The sequence below is a fragment of the Nicotiana tomentosiformis genome, chromosome 3 (genome assembly GCF_000390325.3).
Source record: "Nicotiana tomentosiformis chromosome 3, ASM39032v3, whole genome shotgun sequence".
Classification (NCBI taxonomy): Eukaryota; Viridiplantae; Streptophyta; class Magnoliopsida; order Solanales; family Solanaceae; genus Nicotiana; species Nicotiana tomentosiformis.
The window spans coordinates 135,802,664-135,822,978 of record NC_090814.1 but is presented as its reverse complement, the minus strand read 5'-3'; the positions used below and the strand labels follow the sequence as shown (position 1 = coordinate 135,822,978).

At 40.8% G+C, this 20,315-nt stretch overlaps 1 protein-coding gene and 1 long non-coding RNA gene across 2 annotated transcripts in view; one reads left to right on the top strand and one right to left on the bottom strand.

The window, feature by feature from the left end:
• Positions 1-10,203: 10,203 nt before the first annotated feature.
• LOC104109766 (uncharacterized) lies at positions 10,204-19,419 on the bottom strand. Its single transcript, XM_009619126.3, has 11 exons — positions 19,055-19,419; positions 18,776-18,844; positions 18,489-18,584; positions 18,233-18,357; positions 16,016-16,211; positions 14,329-14,504; positions 13,436-13,565; positions 12,951-13,111; positions 11,949-12,025; positions 10,832-10,883; positions 10,204-10,508 (listed from the first exon to the last, which is right to left on the bottom strand). Exons 1-11 carry the CDS (start codon positions 19,349-19,351, stop codon positions 10,283-10,285), a joined length of 1,605 nt encoding a protein of 534 aa, XP_009617421.1. The 5' UTR covers positions 19,352-19,419; the 3' UTR covers positions 10,204-10,282.
• Positions 17,085-20,315, top strand: part of LOC104085444 (uncharacterized) — a 191,330-nt gene continuing 188,099 nt past the window's right edge. The window contains exon 1 of the long non-coding RNA XR_011415021.1: positions 17,085-17,659. This is a non-coding gene — a long non-coding RNA (uncharacterized lncRNA). The remainder of the gene's footprint in view (positions 17,660-20,315) is intronic.

Here is a 20,315-nt window from a genome sequence, read left to right as displayed (position 1 = left end):
CAGGTATCCCGAATGAGATCGCCATACACAAGTTGAACGTCGATCCATTCCTCCCCCCGGTGAGGCAGTTTAGGCGAAAGTTCAATTCCACAATAAATGATGCAGTCCGCGAAGAGGTTGAAAAATTACTGAAAAATGGCTCCATCAGGGAGTCAAAATACCCCTAATGGGTTGCCAATATGGTCATGGTGAAAAAGAAGAACAGGAAATGGCGAATGTGCGTAGACTTTACAGATTTGAATAAAGCATGCCCCAAAGATTCATTCCCGTTACCCTATATCGACCAGGTCATTGACGCAACGGCCGGGCATGAATTGTTAAGCTTCTTAGACGCCTACTCATGCTACAATCAAATCCTCATGGAAGAGGAGGATCAGGATAAGACCACCTTCATCACCCATCAAGGGACGTACCGCTACATAGTTTTGCCTTTCGGACTGAAAAAATGCAGGGGTGACATACCAAAGGCTGGTGACCAAAATGTTCAAAGATCAACTCGGCAATACTATGGAAGTCTACATAGACGATATGCTGGTCAGGTAAAAAAGGAAAGAAGATCACATCGGCTACTTGAAAGAAACCTTCGATATACTCAGGCGATACAGGATGAAATTAAATCCTGAAAAGTGTGCATTCGGCGTGACCTCAGGAAACTCTTGGGTTTCCTAGAATCACAGCGAGGTATCGAGGTCAACCCTGACCAAATCAAATCCATAGAAGGAATACCAGAGCACTTAACCACCAAAAAACAGGTTCAGAGGCTGACTGGCCGTATCACCGCCCTGTCAAGATTCATTTTGCGATCATCCGACAGATGCCACAAGTTTTTCGGCGTATTCAGAAAGGACAACGGCCTCCAGTGGACCTTTGAGCGCGCCCAAGCCCTGAAGGAGTTAAAATCTTACCTGTCATCACCGTTGTTGCTTTCCAATGCGGAGCCTAGGGAGCGCCTCCTCATCTACCTCGCTGTATCTGAAGTGGCGACGAGTGTTGTCCTCGTCCGAGAAAATAATGGTATGCAATCCCCCATCTATTACATTAGCAAAACCTTAGTCAACGCCGAGACGAGACACCCCCACCTCGAAAAATTGGCCCTGGCCCTAGTCGTAGCTTCACGAAAGTTTAGACCCTACTTCCAGTGCCACCACATCTCGGTAGTCACAACTTTCCCCTAGAGAAGTATTTTGCATAAGCCCGAGCTATCGAGAAGGTTAGCCAAAATGGGCCATATAATTAAACAAGCATGATATCACATACCAATCGCAAACGGCAGTAAAATCACAAGTCCTCGCCAACTTTGTCGCCGACTTTAGCGCAAAAATAATGCCCGAAGTCGAAAAAGAGGCGACCCGCACTTCTCCACAAACACAATATTTATGGATTTTGTACACCGACGGTGCTTCTAATGCGTCAGGGTCCGGACTGGGACTTGTACTCGAAGTCCCAACAGGCGAAGTGATTCGCCAGTCCATAAGGTTCCCGGACATGACTAACAACGAGGCCAAGTATGAGGCCGTGATTGCAGGATTAAGGCTAGCACTCAAGTACGGGGCAAGATGGGCCATACTATGCTGCGACTCTCAACTCGTCGTCAACCAAGTCGCAGGGACTTTCCAGATCAAATAGCAGAGGTTACAAAAATACCAGGTAGAGATCTGCAAACTACTGCCCAAGTTTGACAAATGTCAGCTCGACCAGATTCCTCGAGCACAAAACATCGAAGTAGACGGCCTCACCAAATTAGCAGCAGCCACTAAAAGCATAATCAGAGAAAGAAACGTGGTCACCCTCCTCCACTCATCAATAGATCAAATCGAGATAAAGACCATAAATCTAACTTGGGACTGGCGCAACCGTATTGTTACATACTTGCAGGATGACGTACTCCCATATGGTAAAAAGGAAACCAAGAAGCTTCGGATACAAGCAGCCACGTACAACATCATTCATTACAACCTTTATAAGAGGACGTATGGCTGCCCCCGGCGAAATGATTAGGCCCGAATCAAACGCGGTGCGTCCTAGAAGAAGCCCACGAAGGCCACTGCGGAGCTCATTCCGGCAGTCGAGCTCTGGTCAGATGTCTCATACGGACAGGTTACTACTGGCCTATTTTGAAAAAAGAGGTCGCGAACTTCGTAAAAAAATGCGAGCAATACCAAAAATACGCCCCAATGAAACATCAAGCGGGCGAGCACCTCCACTCGGTCACTTCCCCTTGGCCATTCATCAAGTGGGGAATGGACATCGTCGGCCCCCTCTCTTCGAGGCGAGGTAACGTACTATTTTTCTATTTTTCTTTTGGTTTTAACTGACTATTTTTCTAAATGGGTAGATGCATGAGCATTTGCCTAGATACGCGAACATGAAGTGATCGCCTTCATATGGAAAAATATTGTGTGCCGCTTCGGCCTCCCCAAAGAGATCAGTTGCGACAACGGACCCTGATTTACTGGAAAAAAAGGTCGCCGAATATTTTGAGAAGTGGCATATCAAAAGAATACTCTCAACACCGTACCACCCCATGGGCAACGGGAAAACGGAATCCTCCAATAAATCAATACTGAACATCATGAAGAAAAAGCTTGAAGACGCCAAAGGACTATGGCCGGAGTTATTACCAGAAGTGCTTTAGGCCTACCCTACAACGCCGAAGACGAGCAAAGAAGAGACGCCCTACTCATTAGTCTATGGGACTGATGCGGTAATACCGGTCGAAGTCGGAGATCCCAGTTTGAGATATTCCCATGAGAGCGGGCCGAGGAATAATGAAAGTAGAAGGCAAGAGCTCGACAAAGCTGAAGAACGGAGAGATATGGCCTACACAAGGATGATCGCCCAAAAACAACAGGCAGAGCACTATTATAACAAAAAGGACAAGATCAGACCACTCAAAGTCGCGGACTACGTGCTCAAACCAAAATACAAGCAAGCAAAGACCCGCAGGAAGGCAAACTGGGAACAAATTGGGACGGTCCATACAAAATCACAGCAACAGCAAACAAAGGGTCTTTCCAACTAGAAACAATGGAAGGAAAACTACTACCAAACAACTAGAACATCACACATCTCAAGTACTTTAACTTTTAAGAAAAAGCGTTCTCCAAGTCGTACTCTTTTTTCCCTCACTTGAGTTTTGTCCCAGTTGGGTTTTTCTCAAGGAGGTTTTTAACGAGGCGACAAGGGGGATACTTCAAGTTAAAATGTGAACGGAAGAAGACACTAGACAGTCAGTTCATTACCCAACCTCTCAACACGTCTCCAGGTCGCCCAATGAAGGGACTAGATAAGATGGGACTGGAATGCCAACCCGAAAAACATGTAAATTTCTCCAAGTATATGAGCAAAACACAAATGTATGAAGTCCGCCCATACTTTCTCCAGAGCAACATTGCCTCAATATCTACTCGGCCCCAGCCATAATTAAGTCAGTTACATTCGACCTTGCTCGAATTAACTCACATTCGACCTTACTCGAACTAACTAAGTACGGGTTACATTCGACCTCGTTCGAATCAACACCCACTCAGCCCGCGGCCACAATTAAGTAAGTTACATTCGACCTTGCTCAAACTAAATAAGTACGGGTTACATTCAACCTCGTTCGAATCAATACCCACTCGGCCCCCGACCACAATTAAGTAAGTTACATTCGACCTTGCTCGAACTAACTCACATTCAACCTTGCTCGAACTAACTAAGTACGAGTTACATTCGACCTCGTTCGAATCAACACCCACTCGGCCTTCGACCACAATTAAATAAAAGTTACATTCGATCTCACTCGAATTAACTTACACTCGACCTTGTTCGAATTAACTAAGTATAGGTTACATTCAACCTCGTTCGGATTAACTAAGTTACATCCGACCTCGTTTCGAATTAACTAAGTATAGGTTACATTCGACCTCGTTCGAATTAACACCTACCGGCCCCCGGCCGCGATCGAAACTTAGTTCTATTTTGACCTCATTCAACACACATAAACTAAGTTCTTACGACTAAAGCGACCAAACAGCAAAAACAAAAGAAAGAGGCATACAAGCCCGAACAGAAGGAAAAGAGTCAGGTACGAGCAGCGAAAATGGCATTTCATAAAATATATTCTTTACAAAGGCTAGAACCGATGCCCAAAAAAATGTACAAAACTTACATGCAAAAAGAAAGAAAAATAACTACTCGCCACCTAACCCAGCAACGTCATCTATCTGATCGCCTAGGTCATCTCCACCCACCTTTCCGCCAGTACCATCGCCACCGCCTTCAGAATACTCATCCTCGTACCAAGCATCTTGTTCAATCCCGTCCACGCCTATGTCCTCCTCGCCATCACCAGCCTCCGGCATAGCGGGATCATAGCCACAAGCAGTCCGAGCTGAGCGTGCCTTAGCGCGAGCATCCTCGAAGTCGGTTTCAGAAACTTTCCCCACCGCTGTCGAGTCCCTAAATATATCCCGTTGGGCCTTGGCGTGGATCCAGATCTCATACAGATCCCACGGAATGTCAGGAAAGGAAGAAGCACCAGAAGAGGACGGCTGGGCCAACAACTTGGAGTTCTCGGCTTCAAGGGCGATAACCCGTTCATTAAAGCTCGGATTTTCTTTCTCCAACTCCCCTATAAGCTCGTCGAGTCGCTCCTCTCTGAGCCTTGCCGTCTCCAAATCACTCGCCCGCTCTGAACGAAGAATGCGGATTACGGCCTTCGATGCCTCTACTTGCCTCAAAGCTGCCAACCGATCCGATTCTGACTTTTCTAAGTCCGCTATCCTCTCGGCGATATCACCACCCAGAGCATCCGCCTTGGTTAGACTTTCTTCGAGCTCGGACCGCAGCGAACTCACTTGGGCTTGAAGGTCGGCGCATTGGGCCTCGACTCCCCAGCTCACCTTGAGCTCCTCTTCCTTGTCCCTCAACGCCCCCTCGAGCTCACTACATTTTTCGATGACCTTCACCAATTCGTCATCCTTCTATTTAGCTCATCTCAGAGAGCCCGGAAGTTGCTACTCCCACTAAGCCGCCTGCAAAACTCGCGGTGCTTATCATGATACTCGCTGTATTTCTGCTCCATCTTTTGGAATATGGCCTTCCGCCTCTCCTCTCGGCAGGAGCTTTCGATCTCCACGATCACGGTCTGAAAAGAAAACCAGAGCGAGTAAGAATAAAATCTAATTCGACATGAACGAACATGCAAATGAAATACCCAACTTACCCTAAGAGCAAGGCCGACTATGCTCCTCGACAATGTGGAATCCTTCAGTCTCTCAAGGGTCTTACCCTCCATATCGGAACAGAGGGGACCAAGAGAAGGGACCACCTCCTCCGTATCAACTAGTATATCCCAGTCTAGAGGGATCGCAATGGTCCGCGTGGTTCCCTCCAATCTCACCTCGAGCCGGGTGAGTCCTTCTCCCATCGTCCTAACCTCTTCAGGGTCCATATCGGAGCCCGTCTCGTAACCATCCTCAGCAACCCCCTTACCTCTCTCATCGGTAAACGAGGTGGGAACATCAACGGGCCACGAGGATGATGACACATCTCGCCGCACAGTACCCAGAACCTCTATGGACACTCCATCAGTTCTGACATTGGCATCAAGAAGGGGTACGCTCTTTGCGACCTCTGCTGATGGCAGGACCTCAGACAGAAAATTTGCACCGTCTTCAGGCATAACGGAGTCCAGTTCGCGCTCATTCCTTATAGAATCTATGGCTCGGATTGTCCCATCGCCGACGTCCACCGACCTCCTTTTACGAGGGACCAAGTCCTCCCTGCTCGATGAAGACTCTTCATCTATTAAATAAAGAAAGGGAAAGGCCGGAGTCTCTGGTATTTAAGCCGTCGACGATCTAGTTGATTTAGCCAAAACCGGAGGCCGAATAGAAGTGGATGGTCGGGCAAGCTTGGCCACATCATAGCAGGGGCGGACCCCGTTGTAGTATTCATTTGGTGAAACGCAGTATTAGGGGCCTTCGACCTCATCGAGGATCACCGGATAAAAACAAAATAGAAGAAAAAAAAATTAAGAGGTCGATCCCCACAAAACAATATGAAGCAAGCAACCAAAAGGCCACGACAATAAAGATTTAAAATGTGTAAACTCACCGGTCGCTGAAAGCTTAGGTCCGAACTTCTTGATAAAGGCCGACCATTCACGAATCCTCATTGTGTGAGGCAAGACCTGGCTAACCCAGTCATGAATATCCATAACCAAAGGAGGGGGCGAAGTCTCAGCTAAACGAGGAAAAGACAGAGTGTTAGGCTACAATCAAAATGAGCGAAATAAGCGCTTAGTAAAAAAAAATACTTACGGGCATAATTCCATGCCTCAGGAAATCTATTCGCATTTATCACCAGGTCATCGGTCTTGACGTAGAAGTAGCTAAGCCAGAACCAACGATTTGCTTTATCGTCCATCTTCACTATCAAACTCTTACTTCCTCGGTGACGAAGATGTAACATCGTCCCCCTATAGAAACTGGGCGCGAAGAGGTGCATCGGTGGTGAAGAGAGATCCCGCGGCCAACCAATTTCGCGTACTTCGTCAACATGCGGATGAGTTTGTAGATGTAAGGTGAAAGCTGGGCTGGGCAGACACCGTAGTAGCAGCAGAATTCCTCCGCCAATGGGAGAAGGGGAAATGAGTAGCCCACATAGAATAAATATGCGTAGAATGCGCAGTATCCAGGGCGATGAATCTGGACCACGTCACGACCAGATCGATGTGGGCCGGAATTTTGAACTTTGCCTTGAAATTAGCATAGGCAACCGTGTCCATCACCGATTCCGTGGCCTCAGGGTCGTCCTCGGGCGGTTTTGAAAAGTCAGATCGAGCCTTCTCGTTACGAAAAATTATTTCCTCCACCGTAAGAAAGCTTTCATCCTTCGCAACATTGGCAACCCCATCGTCATGGGGAGGCATGCGCATTGCCAAGGGAACCGGGTCAGATACCCCCCCTCCCCTTGAGCTGAAAGACATGTTAACCATCTTTGTTTATGAATAAAGGAGGTGTAAACACAGAAGACTCAAGAGTAGTGGAAGCCACCAGAATCAGTGAAAGCAAGAATATGGAAGTAAGATCAAAAGAGAAAGAATTCCGAATGAGGAAGGAAGAAGAAGGTATGAAGGTCCAATATTTAGATTACAAAGAGTAAGGCAAAGGATTTTGTATCCCTATTTATAAGAGTTCAGGCATAAATATCGAGAAAGCAAACCATCGTTACCCAGCTCAGGAATCGAAGCGGCAGAGGCACGGGAAACGATGCAAGGTATTGAAAAAATGCGTAATAATGACGTATGTTGACATGATGTCACTCTGAAACGACATGACCCTAGGTTGCGGCTCACGGAAGGCCAGGTTTCCACCCCGTCTAAAACGCTACTACTCGACCCGCTCATCTAAACTTCTCGACCATAATTTACAGAGTTAGCTCATCGAGGTCGCCAGGGTCGACATCAATAAGCAGAGGGACTAACTGTATAGGTCAAAATCTGCCTCAACGGGATTTAGCATGGAGTGGTATTGTGGAAAGTGATGTGGCCGAGGTCGACCAATGGACAACGGGGCTCGTAGTCGGGCGGTCAATAACGGTCGAGGTCAAGTATCAAGGACGGTACTAACGACTAGTTTTGGTAATAGGATATTTAAGGGAATATTCCGCTGAATATTGTATGTACTGGTACTTTTAGGGTTGACTGGGGATATGTCTCATATACATAGAAAAAGAGATAAGGGGAAGAGGTATGTAATATTTTTCTTTCTGATAAGAGCATCTTTTGAGAAGAAGACTCTCTCTAGAAAAGATACAAACACTACCTTTCTAATAAGATTCTACCATCCATTATTCCTGACTTTTCCATTAGATCTGAGAATAGTTCCAATATTCTAGGATTTGTCTATCACTTATCACTGTGAGAAAGAAGATTCATCCACCTCTTTCGATATTGGGTGAATCATTCTTCTTATTTACGTTAATGTCATTTATTGTTATTTATTGCTTGATATTCTTCTATCATTACTCCCCTTAAAATATTAAATGCACACTGCATTTAATCCCCCACCAACGCTATCCTACGTTATTTGTGTTAGTTAGATATAAATCCAGGGATATTAATATCAACTAGGCTTAATCCCTCATTACATAAAATTAATTAGTTTAATCAAAGATTTACGCTTTTTGGTCAAACAAAAATAACCTCTCTATCCTCACAAAGTAGGGATAACGTCTACTACCATTCTACACCCCACGGTGTGGGATAATACTGTGTATGTTGCTGTATAAAATCTAATAAGGTGGATAGGTCACTTCATTAATGGCCGTAAAATGAGGGTGAGCGGCGTGACCGCTTGAGTGACTGTTTGCTAAATTTTGAGGTTATTTAATTGAAATGAACATTGACAGATACTTACAATTTAGTCATTAGTACCTCAAAGTCATTTTAATTGTGTCTTTATAAGTTTATATTTAAATTTTGGGTTTTTGGGTTAATTGATCAAAGGCCGAAATAACTAATTTATTGAAATATTAAGTATATGTAAGGACATTCTTATCCTCTAGCAAAGTTAGCATCTGAATCCAAAGTGCAAGAATATTTCTTTTGCGTCCTCACATGGATTGGAGATATAGTCTTTTTTATTTATTACACCATTCTCGTTAAAGCTCGAATTAATTACATTCGCATCAGAAAGTTCTCCATTCAGTTTTTCTTTCTTTTCTTACTTATAACAGCACCCTTCTGTATTTTTTATTATTTTTTATTTTTTTGTTGGTGGGGAGAGTGAGTTAGGGTGGGGCCATCTTCATTTTTTGGGTTGGCATGACAGCATGATTATAGTTAGAGACATGATATATATACATCAAATTTTCATAATGACATGATGCAGGTGTAGAATAAAGTTGACACAAACGAGAGTGTAATTACATCAACAGCTCTATGGTATCAACTATTACTTTCAAACACTAGTTATAAACATTTTCTAAGGAGTTGTTACAAACGACCAAATTGACAGTATTAAGTTATTTGAGAAAGCTAATGTTATATTAATAGGAAGGAATCCTACTTATGTGAATTCTTAGGAAAAGAAATTGATTGGATATTTGGATTAGATGAAGTATCTTAGTTACCAACCAAAGATAGAGGTGGATATTAATAAAGCTAATAATGAGGAACAAACCTTAGGTGAGAGTAAATTAGGATGACAAACTTTGTCGAGAATATATTATGAGAATAAATTTGCCAACCATTACACAACTGCTTCACCTTCGTACTACAGACAACTGTGTCAAGCTGTTATTGCTTTTTCCCTTTTTCTCTTTTCTTCCTTATTATCATTACTTCGTTTCTTTTTATTTAAATGGACAAGCTGTTAAGGTTAAACTTTATAAGTAGTAAGATTTTATTTTTGAGTTGGAGTTGCAGCCTTCGTTTCTATTCACTGTCGGCCACCACACAATTTTCCTTATCCTTCACAACAGACAACTGAAAAGTGCACATAAGTACATGCAAACCCTTTATGTACTATCCACTAAAACAAGTTCCTAGATTAGCAATTTATTAAGAGCTAATTGATTATGTTTAAGCACATCATAATCCATAGTCCTTGTGCTAAATTACCTTTTTCCTATTTTTCATGATTGATAAACGAGCTTTTCTGATGCACAAGTACAGAGAAGCAGTAAAAACTATCTTTCTTGGAACAGTTCTGCTTCCATTAATTCTGCCTTAAACAAATTGCTGTCTAAAACATGCAAGATAAAATTAAATATGTTGCTCAGACTTTTCTAAAATATAATTGGATGCATAGCAAATCCTCCAAAAGTAATGCGTTTTTGAAGGATCTAACGGACGCAATAACATTTTGAAAAGTCCATGCAACAATGGAATAAAGTACTCGTACTTGCTTTCTAGATTAGAATTTAAGCCATCTCAAAACTCGCAAATCTAGCAATATCGATCATTTACATAACAGGAAAGCATCAATGCCATCTATATCTCAAATCTCATGGGAATTCAATAACCTGATATGCAAAACCATTTAGCAATCCGATCAGTAATTGACCTGCCTATCCCCTACGACAAGGAGCAATACACATAATAAATAGTAAAGGACAAACGAAACAATGAAAAATGCATGATAGATAAAAGAGTTGAACATTTGTTCCCATCATGTCAAATTCATGTATTGCATGAGACAACCAGCACTATATCACAACTATTGCTCTTTAATTTCCCTGTGTAGAAATTTTTTTGGTTTCAACTGCAAAATTTTACAACAAAACACAACTATTGCTCTTTAATTTCCCTGTGAAGAAGGAATTTTGGTTTCACTGATCGTTTTGGCTGCAAAATTTTATAACAACAAACTTTAACCAATGCAAAAATACATGTTCCAAATAAAACAGCAAAAAGTGATGTCATTAGAGGAAAACTAGGTAATGGTCTGTTCAAACTCCAAAAAGCTGTTGTGTCCGTGCCAATTGATGCAAATCTTCTACCAGATCGCCCCATCCTACAAGTGGACGAATGACCATAAGTAAACAAATTAAAATACAGACAACGGTAAGTTTTCAGTATCCAAATACTCCATAAAACTCCGAGAGTGGTATAGGTTTTGGTATTCCTTCTAGAGCTTCTATAGTTTCGATTGGACTTGATTCTCATCTAGTTGCTTTTACTTTTTCTTCTTTATTTTCATGTGTGCCATTTCATAAATACTGGTCAAGTTGTGATAATATCAAATCAGCAGTGTAATAAGGACAAACTAATGTTTTTTTAAAAAATAAGTTGACATTTCAGTCTTAAGATGAGATATGATTGCAGTATATAATGCACCTCAGAAAGTCTTTGATCGGTTTCCACAAACGTGCAGCGCCTTTACTATCACCTACAAAAGCAAGATTCCCATCCAGATTATTTCTTGGTATCCCTATTAATAAAAGTTAAAAGGTAAAGAATGAAGAAACTAGTGAACATGGTTAATGTAACATACTAGAAACAAATAACTTCGCTAACTTAAGTGCATCAAACAAAATAAAAGGCAAGGGTTGATGGCATGCTTTGAAACATTGCATACTTGAGTGCGTTAAAGAAATGAGGCTAAGTTTGCTTTTTGATATCACATCTGAAATTATATCTGAAGGGTTCAATCTAGCAGGGTTCCCTATTTTAGGTTCAAATGGTAGACCAAGACAATGCCCTATTTTAGGTTCAAATGGTAGACCAAGACAATGGTGTACTTTTGAAGGGAGTGGATGAGGTGTATTTGGCAAACCCAGTAATAAACAAAATTAAAGAGAGTGAATGAGAGCTAAAGGCTTCGCTAGAACCAGAAGTTGCTAGTACTACAATTCTTCTAGCATGTTCACTTCTTTGGATCCCTCCTTATACATGTTGAGTCTGCCACATCGGCTAAGGGATGGGGGACTTAGTCTTCTTATATGGCTTAGGCAATCCTCACCTCATGAGCTAGCTTTTGGGGTTAAGTTAGGCCCAATGTCCATATATGTATCATGGTATAAGAGCCGGACCCATCCCAATTCTTTGTTTCACCAATGTTGGGTCCCCATATTATATTGTCCACGCTCTAGTTGGCAGGCCCGGGCGTGCGGGGGTGTTGTCTCCCACATCGGCTAAGGGATGGGGGACTTGGTCTCCTTATATAGCTTGGCAATCCTCACCTCATGAGCTAGCTTTTGGGGTTTTGTTAGACCCAATGTCCATAACTTTATCACTACCAATAGATGTAATTGTTTCTAACATAACCCTTATTTGGGTCATGCCATGTACAGGTGCTCAAATTTGCCGATTGTGACTCTGCCTTTGACACACTTCTCTGAGTGAATTTTTCTTCTTTATGTTTCTGATATGGTTCTCTGACTGAAATTCTTCCTCTCATCAAACAAAGATTTTGGACTCTTTAAAAGAAAGAAGAAAGAATAAGAAAATATACCACCAGATGAGACTGAATACTGCTTCGATGTTGCTCTAAGTGAAGCCAACTTCTCAACTAAGGTGCGCTCTGCATCACTGACATAGGAGAAGAGAACACAGATTATTGAACATGACACATATCAGTGAACAATTTTAGATGAAACAAGCAAACATAGAAAATTATTCAACTCAGACTTTACGTTACTTTAAAAAAAGAGGTTGACCACATGAACCCGGTTCCCTTTCAGATCCGCTTGAAGTCAATTATCTTAGGCAGAATCGATGGTATCCTACCCAATTACTATACCACATGTATAGTAATTAAACAAAACAGCTACACTAAATCTAAGAGTAGAAAGTATCGACTTTGTCAGCCCCGACTTATCTAGCAGACCTATGTTAAAATGAATAATTCTTGTTTTTTCTTTTAAAGAAAATACAAGCAAGACACGAAGAGCTTTATTAGGTTGCCTATAAGATATTTCTGGTGACAAGGAAAGAAACAGATCACAAACGATGCACGTTCATGTAAGATGCTAGTGAAAGAGGCAACATTGGGCGGAAGATAAATTAAGGACTTCCAAAGAGGTAAGGCGACAAATCAAAACGCCTTTCCTACCTTTTTGTTTTGGTATGATAGATCCTGAATTGTAAGATCAGACTAAACATATATAGACAATGTAATTCTAAAGGAAGAAGCTAAGGCATATATTTTGTCTCATAAGAATAACTGCTTTTCAATTAACTTCGGAAAGGAACATTTCAGGTTTATTCCAACTTCAACATTCTGCTTCTTATGTTGATTAATCACATAAGAAAGTTGATGGCTCATACAGGACCTTGTGTTGATGAGGTTTTAGCAAAGAACTTTAGTCAAAATTCACAGAAAAAATTGGCACAAAAGAGAATTCTGCGGATTAAGAAGCCCTTTACAGTTAAATAGATGTGGGCATCTTATCCCATCCAAACTGATTAATTGAACTACGGGTGTATCTGAAAGCTTATATGAACAAATTCAAACCTGAGATTCTTCGGGATCTGAACATTTATCAGAAAAAGATGATCTCCTCTCACTGAAGATCTATTCATGTCTGGCACTCCCATTTTTGACATTTTAATCTTTTCTCCAGGTTGACATCCAGGAGGAATCTGAAGATCTTTCATACCATCTACAGTTGTCACCTATAGGAGTCCAAACAAGAGTCTATGAGGAAAAGAAAGACATCCATAAGGCCATATCCCAGGATGTGATTCTTTTAAGAAGTAATATCGCTATTATATCTACAAGGAACCATCTACAAGCACTTCAGAGCATATTAAAATGCCCAGAAACACAAGTTGCTTGGGGTAAGGGAAGGGGAGAGCAGGGCAGGCAACAGATATGGGGAACGACTGAAAGGAGAATAAAAAGTTGCTAGCCATCCTTTCAAAACTTAATAGCCTTTAAACAGTGCCTTTTTAAGAGAGGAAAAAAAAACAATTAGCTTTTCGTAATGCTTCTATTACCTTCTTAACTGTCCCCAGAATGGCCTCAGTAAAATCAACGTCTACTTTTGAGTACAGGTTAAGACCATCCCTCCAAATTTCACGTTTTTGTTTGACGTGGATGATCAAATAGAGGTCACCAGCTATACTACTGCGAAGAAGACCAAATTAAGCTGTGAGGATGATAGCGAAAAGAGAAAAACATTGATGTCTATTCTTGATGAGGCCTTTCGAACACCCACCCCACTCCCCCAAAAGAACCATAAAAATTTAGCAACGAGAAACAGAAAAAAGAGATAGAAAGTTACACTTTCTAACCTAGGTGAGAGGAAAAACCTTAAGGAGTTTGGGCATATCAATAAGCAAAACAACTAAAAGCTAGATCCTTAGCCCATGTTCCTTTGGACTTTTCGGAATTACTTTTGCTTAAAGAAGTTTATAGCTATTAATGAGGACATGCTTCAAGTTGTGACTCAGATTTCCTCAAAATCTTCTTCACTCTTATGATCTATTGCACTTGTTTCACAACACAGAATGAAACAGGAGACACTAACAGCAAATCAGAAAGAGGAGCATTCACAGTCTAGAAAGTATCCACATAGTATCAAAAGACTGGACATACATCAGAATATTGAAGATTGAGAAGCATGACATTAACACCATATAAATAATTAATAACAAGCAGCAACATCTAAAGCAGAGCAGGCAAATCAAACATGCACTTAGACTCGGAGGAACCTGTTTCTTATAATCACGATACAATGTATTTGTTCAAGTAAACTGAAAGTTCAAATTGCATATACTGCAGATTTTCTAGTGACTTGACAATTTTGGTCAAAGCATTAAGTTTTTACATGAAAATAGGGGAAGGCTACTTAATCACATGAACTTAGGAGCTTTAGTTAAGGGGGGACCTTTTCTTGTCAATGTTACCCTCTCCTCGAACTTGCATTGTGGCTCCGTCATGAACTCCAGGTGGAACAACCACTTTGATACTTCGTTTTGATTGTACTTGACCACGGCCACCACATTTTCGACAATGATCAGTTACTATCCTTCCATTACCTCCACAATTCGAGCACATAGATACCTGAAAACATGAATCAGCATCTAGAAAGCAAGTCAAGGACCAGCAGACTAAAATATAGACAGCAACAAGTTGTTCAAAATAACACACAGGTCAGATGTGCAGAGAGAATTTCTTTTTTCTTTTTTTTTTTTGCTTAAAAACAACCATTCAGCAGAATAAATAAGCATAGTGAGCAGAGCAAAATCTTATCTTCTTTGAAAGTTAAGATATAGACAGCAGCAAGTTGTTCAAAATAACACACAGGTCAGATGTGCAGAGAGAATTTTTATTTTTATTTTTTTTTGCTTAAAAACAATCATTCAGCAGAATAAATAAGCATAGTGAGCAGAGCAAAATCTTATCTTCTTTGAAAGTTCCACTATCTCAAAACTGTAGTATAGATTACTTGCCCATAGGTGAAAGACAGTAGCATCATATCAGTTAATCTGAAATGGTCATAAAACTTGCCATGATATCCAGTGGCGATATAGTTCAAAATAGTATATGAGATGACAATAATATGTACCAGTTGATTGCTGATATATTTGAAATTTTGAATCATATCATGTAAATGAAAAAATAAAAGGTTCAGCAAAGTATGTAGTGATACCTCCTCCAAATTTAATCATCTTCTGAAGGTATTAATGATTTAGTATATGGAGACATGTCCGGTCATATATTGAGATTATTGAAGAGCAAATAATGGATAGAATTATATGGAGAAGAACAAAAGAGAGTCTCGTAAAGCTTTTCGGGTTCTAGAAAATGTCCTCTGTCCCATTTTAACTTTCTTACTTTTTGTTTTGCTTTGTTCCAAAAGAATGCCCAATCCATCTAAAAGGAAAGTTTTAATGCATTTTTATAAATACAAAAAATTATATGGGACCCTCTTTTACTCTTAATACAACTTTCCTTTATCCTATACTCCCAAAATACAGAAGTCAACAGGTACTTACCACCTCCCACAACACACATACCAAGTAACTCTACCACCAAAGCTTCAAACGGGAAGAAATCGCCTAGTGTTGTATGTCTAAAAGGAGATTTGAACCTTGGTCTCCAAGGTTAGCACCCACTTCTTTAATACTAGGCCACAACCTTGGGTGCAAAATTTGAACCATCATTTTAATGATTGTGCCAGGTAAAAAGTGGATTAAGAAAATGGTCAAAGGGAGTTTTGGATTTTTCTTCCCATGATAAGTGGACACTATACTCGGATGAGCTAAAAAGGAAGTAGGACTGTGCTTTTGGCACAAAGGGAGCGGTAGAGAACATCAAATAAAAGTGTATAATTTTTATGCCGAGAAATCCCTCAATGATAACAACTATGTCCATTAATCAACCAAAAATACAAGCTTGCAAACTTTTCAGTCAAATGTTATTTTAGAGAAGAAAAAAAAGCCATCAAGAAATAGAATATCCAACAAGAAATCAGTTTAGATTGTAACATGAAAAGAAGATGAATAACAAAATAAGTGATTTACCATAGCATGCAACAATTACTAATTTCTCATGCAAGCATGTGAAATTACCTGAGACATTATTCCAAAAGGTGTTTTCTGTGTTTTCACCACTCCTCCTTTTCCGCCACAGTCAGAACAGACTTTAACACAACTGCTAGATTTAGCACCAGTCCCGCCACAACTATCACATGCATCGAGAGAAGGTACTTCGATGTCTCGCTGCCCTCCAAATATAGACTCTTCAAAGCTCAAATCAAGGTCATAACTGGGAAACAAGAAATAAATTCATTACCAGATATTCAGCTAATGAAAAAGACAGACTACGAAGGAAGAACAAATCAATCTTTCCTCTCGTCCTCAATTACTTCGAACATAATATCAAAACAAAGCTGATGGAGAAGTTATTCTGTTTTCTTTTCCTCAATATTCTTGCTTCTATTTCACTGATGCAGGTAAAGCCAAGGAACTTATACAAGCCTTCACCCAACAATATATAAGAGCTAAAAACTCGCCTCAACTATGAATGTTACTATAAAGAAGTAGTAGAAACTCATCCTTTTGCTTGGTTAGGATAGTGGGAGGCGACTCGGAGCATTTCCCGGTTGTTATGGGGTTACACCAACGATCTGCGCTCAGCCCATTCCTATTTGCCCTGGTGATGGATGCACTGACACGCCATATTCAAGGGAAGGTGCTATGGTGTATGTTATTTGCTGACGACATTGTTCTGATTGATGAGACGTGAGGCGGCGTCAATGAGGGCTGGAGGCCTGGAGACAGGCCCTTAAGTTTAAGGGTTTCAAGTTGAGCAGGACTAAGACGGAATACCTAGAGTGCATGTTCAACGTCGAGCCGACGGTAGCGGGATTGGACGTGAGGCTTGGATCACAGGTCATCCCAAGAGGGGCAGTTTCAAGTACCTTGGGTCGGTTATACAGGGGGATGGGGAGATCGACGAAGATGTCACTCACCGTAGTGGATGAAGTGGAGGTCAGCGTCTCGAGTCCTGTATGACAAGAAAGTGCCACTGATACTCAAAGGTAAGTTTTATAGAGCGACGGTTAGACCGGTTATATTGTATGGAAGATGAAAGTAACAGAAATGAGTATGTTGAGGTGGATGTGCGGGCACACTAAGATGGATAAGATTAGGAATCAAGATATTCGGGAGAAGGTGGGAGTGGCCCCCCGTGGATGACAAGCTGCGGGAAGCTAGACTCACATGGTTCGGGCACGTTCAGAGGAGAAGCCTAGATGCACCGGTAAAGAGGTGCGAGCGGCTGGCTTTGGTGGGCGCGAGGAGAGGTAGAGGGCGGCCTAAGAAGTATTGGGGAGAGGTGATCGGGCAGGACATGGCGAGACTTCAGATTACCGAGGATACGGCCCTAGACAGGAAGTTGTGGAGGTCGAGCATTAGGGTTGTAGGTTAGGAGGTAGTTGTGCATATTTCTACGACGCGCTAGAGTGAGGCTAGTCTGTTAGGGTTTTGTCTTAAACTGTAAGTGGTTAATGTTTGAGTTCACATTACTCTTTCATTTCTCTTAGTGTCGGGCTTTATCTACTGGTTATTGTTTTGCTTTTCATCTATGTTCTTGTGATGCTGCTATTTCTTTCTAAGATTTTTATTAATGGTACTGATATTGTGTCTCTTTTCGTCTTATTAAGCCGAGGGTCTATCGGAAACAGCCTCTCTACCCCTCGGGGTAGGGGTAAGGTCTGCGTACACACTAGTTATGGAGGTCGAGCATTAGGGTCGTAGGTTAGGAGCTAGTTGTGCATATTTCTACAGCGCGCTAGAGTGAGGCTAGTCTGTTAGGGTTTTGTCTTAAACTGTAAGTGGTTAATGTTTGAGTTCACATTACTCTTTCATTTCTCTTAGTGTTGGGCTTTATCTACTGGTTATTGTTTTGCTTTTCATCTATGTTCTTGTGATGCTGCTATTTCTTTCTAAGGTTTTTATTGATGGTACTGATATTGTGTCTCTTTTCGTCTTATTAAGCCGAGGTTCTATCGGAAACAGCCTCTCTACCCCTCGGGTTAGGGGTAAGGTCTGCGTATACACTAACCTCCCCAGACCCCACTAGTAGGATTTCACTGGGTTGTTGTTGTTGTTTTGTGTGGAGGGGGGGGAGGGGGGAGAATGAAGCTACCCAGTGAAAGATATAACTGCAATGGGAATGATAATCAGAAAACTGTATTTTTTCTGCATGAGACATATCCAAATATCACCAAGACCAAGATATTAAGATATACATAGTTTCAGAAGCAAAAGCCCATGGAGACTCACTGAATATCGAGATCCTGCCTCCCCATATTCCTGAAATCGAAGCTGAAGCCTCCTGATCCACCACTTCCTCCAAAAAAGCCACTTGACTCTCCAAAATACTCAGAAAATATTTCAAAAGGGTCCACCTAAAGATCAGATAATCACGCGGGAACAGAAATCAGTCATCATGAAGAAAAATATGAAAACATAAATAAAAGGTCAGTACTTTTAACATAGCCAAAAGTAGCAGAAATAAATTGTTTTTACACGATCTTACCCCCTGCGCACCGCTACCAGCCACATTATATTCTCCTCGCAACCCTGCCTCGCCAAAACGGTCATATAAAGACCTCTTCTCATCATCTGATAATACCTAATAATACACTTTTGTAATCAAATCGAAAACAATGAAAGAAAAGACCAAGAAGTAAATCTTCAGCAAGTTGGATGCATCCCATCATTTCAACAAGCAGCTTTTCACAATCTCAGTAAATAATCAATTCAACATAAAATTCCCCAACAGAGAAGAAAGGGAAGTGTTGGGGAAAGGAAGCAGGATGTTACCTCGTATGCAGCACTAATCTCTTTAAACTTTTCTTCAGCTCCAGGATTTCTATTCACATCAGGATGATACTGTTTCCAAGCAAAGAAGTGTTCATATTCCAGAAGCAGAAAATGCCACAAGACAGAAATGTGTTTATCAAAGACATTCAAGCACAAAGTTTGTATAAGCAACAAGGAAGGTGACAATAACAATTAACAACTAACATATGAATAGCCAAACCAAACTTAGACATACATAACATACATTAATATAATAGTAAGTTAACAGAGGAGTTATACCTTGCGAGCAAGCTTGCGATAAGATGCTTTAATTTCTTTGAGCGTTGCATTTCTACTGACATTAAGAACTGAATAGAGGTCGGAGCTGGTCGACTTCGCAACAGATTTAACACTAACAAAGCGCCGTCGTTTCCGGTTAACGGGGAACAAATTAGGCTTAATAGAGACGAATTTGAGAGGTGGAGATAAGGAGCTCGAAAATGTGAAGGTTTTAGGGAAGCTGAAGCTCGAGAGAGAGCAGTACGGGTTATTATTAGACGCAGCGCAGAACCAGTAAGGGTTATGGATAGCCGGCATCGCCGGCCGGAATCTAGAGGTAAGAAGTCTGGTCTGGTTCTGGGGAAGGAACAAATTGAGAAGCAAACTTAATTATTTTTTCTATTTTATACTTAGTAATAATTATTCAAAAGTGTAAATACCTTCAATTAAAGTATAAGATAATATTATGATTGTTCAAATACTAATAAAATATAAATAAGGATAAAATTATCAAAATACCTCCTAATTATTATTTTTTTAAGATAAAATCATAAATAATTTGAGACGGAGAGAATAATTTATATGTGTTTTTTTTTATATACTGATGTCCCGCGTAAATTGAAGTTGCAACTCTCCAATTACTAACTGCAAATTGAGAACAAAATTTATATTCATAATCGATGTGAGTTTTTCAATTTTTTATGAAGACTTGTAATCTATTTGGCCGAAATTTTTGTTTTCTTTTTTTCTAATTTGAGGTGTTTGACAAAAAAGAAAAAATGCTTTCAATTTTTCTGCAGACGAAGGCCTTATATATCTGTTTACCCGAAAAATCGAATAATATTAAATTTATGTATGATTCTAAGTATACGTAATACCCTTTGATATAAAGATAACAATACAAGTATTTTAATTATGAGAATGATAATGATGAACACAAAGAATGAATAAGATCAAGTAAAACGAGCACAAAGAGATATCTTTGTATATGAGAAAAGATCTTTTTGTTCCAATCTATTCCGTGTGTTCTGTCTCTACATAGCTTACAAGGATTTTCCTTTTTATAGTAAAGGGTCTTTACAAAAAATAATAAAATAAAGCATATAGTGGAGGACTCATGATGATTTGTCTCTTCCTCGATTCCCGCCAAGATTCTCTCTCTTGGTGCGGTTGCAACGGCTCTTGTGTGTGAGCTCGATACTGGCTCGAACTCGTTACTGGGTCGAGCTCTTCAGTCTTGGCTCGAGTTCGACCTTCGGGATGGGCGTCGCGCATTTCCGAC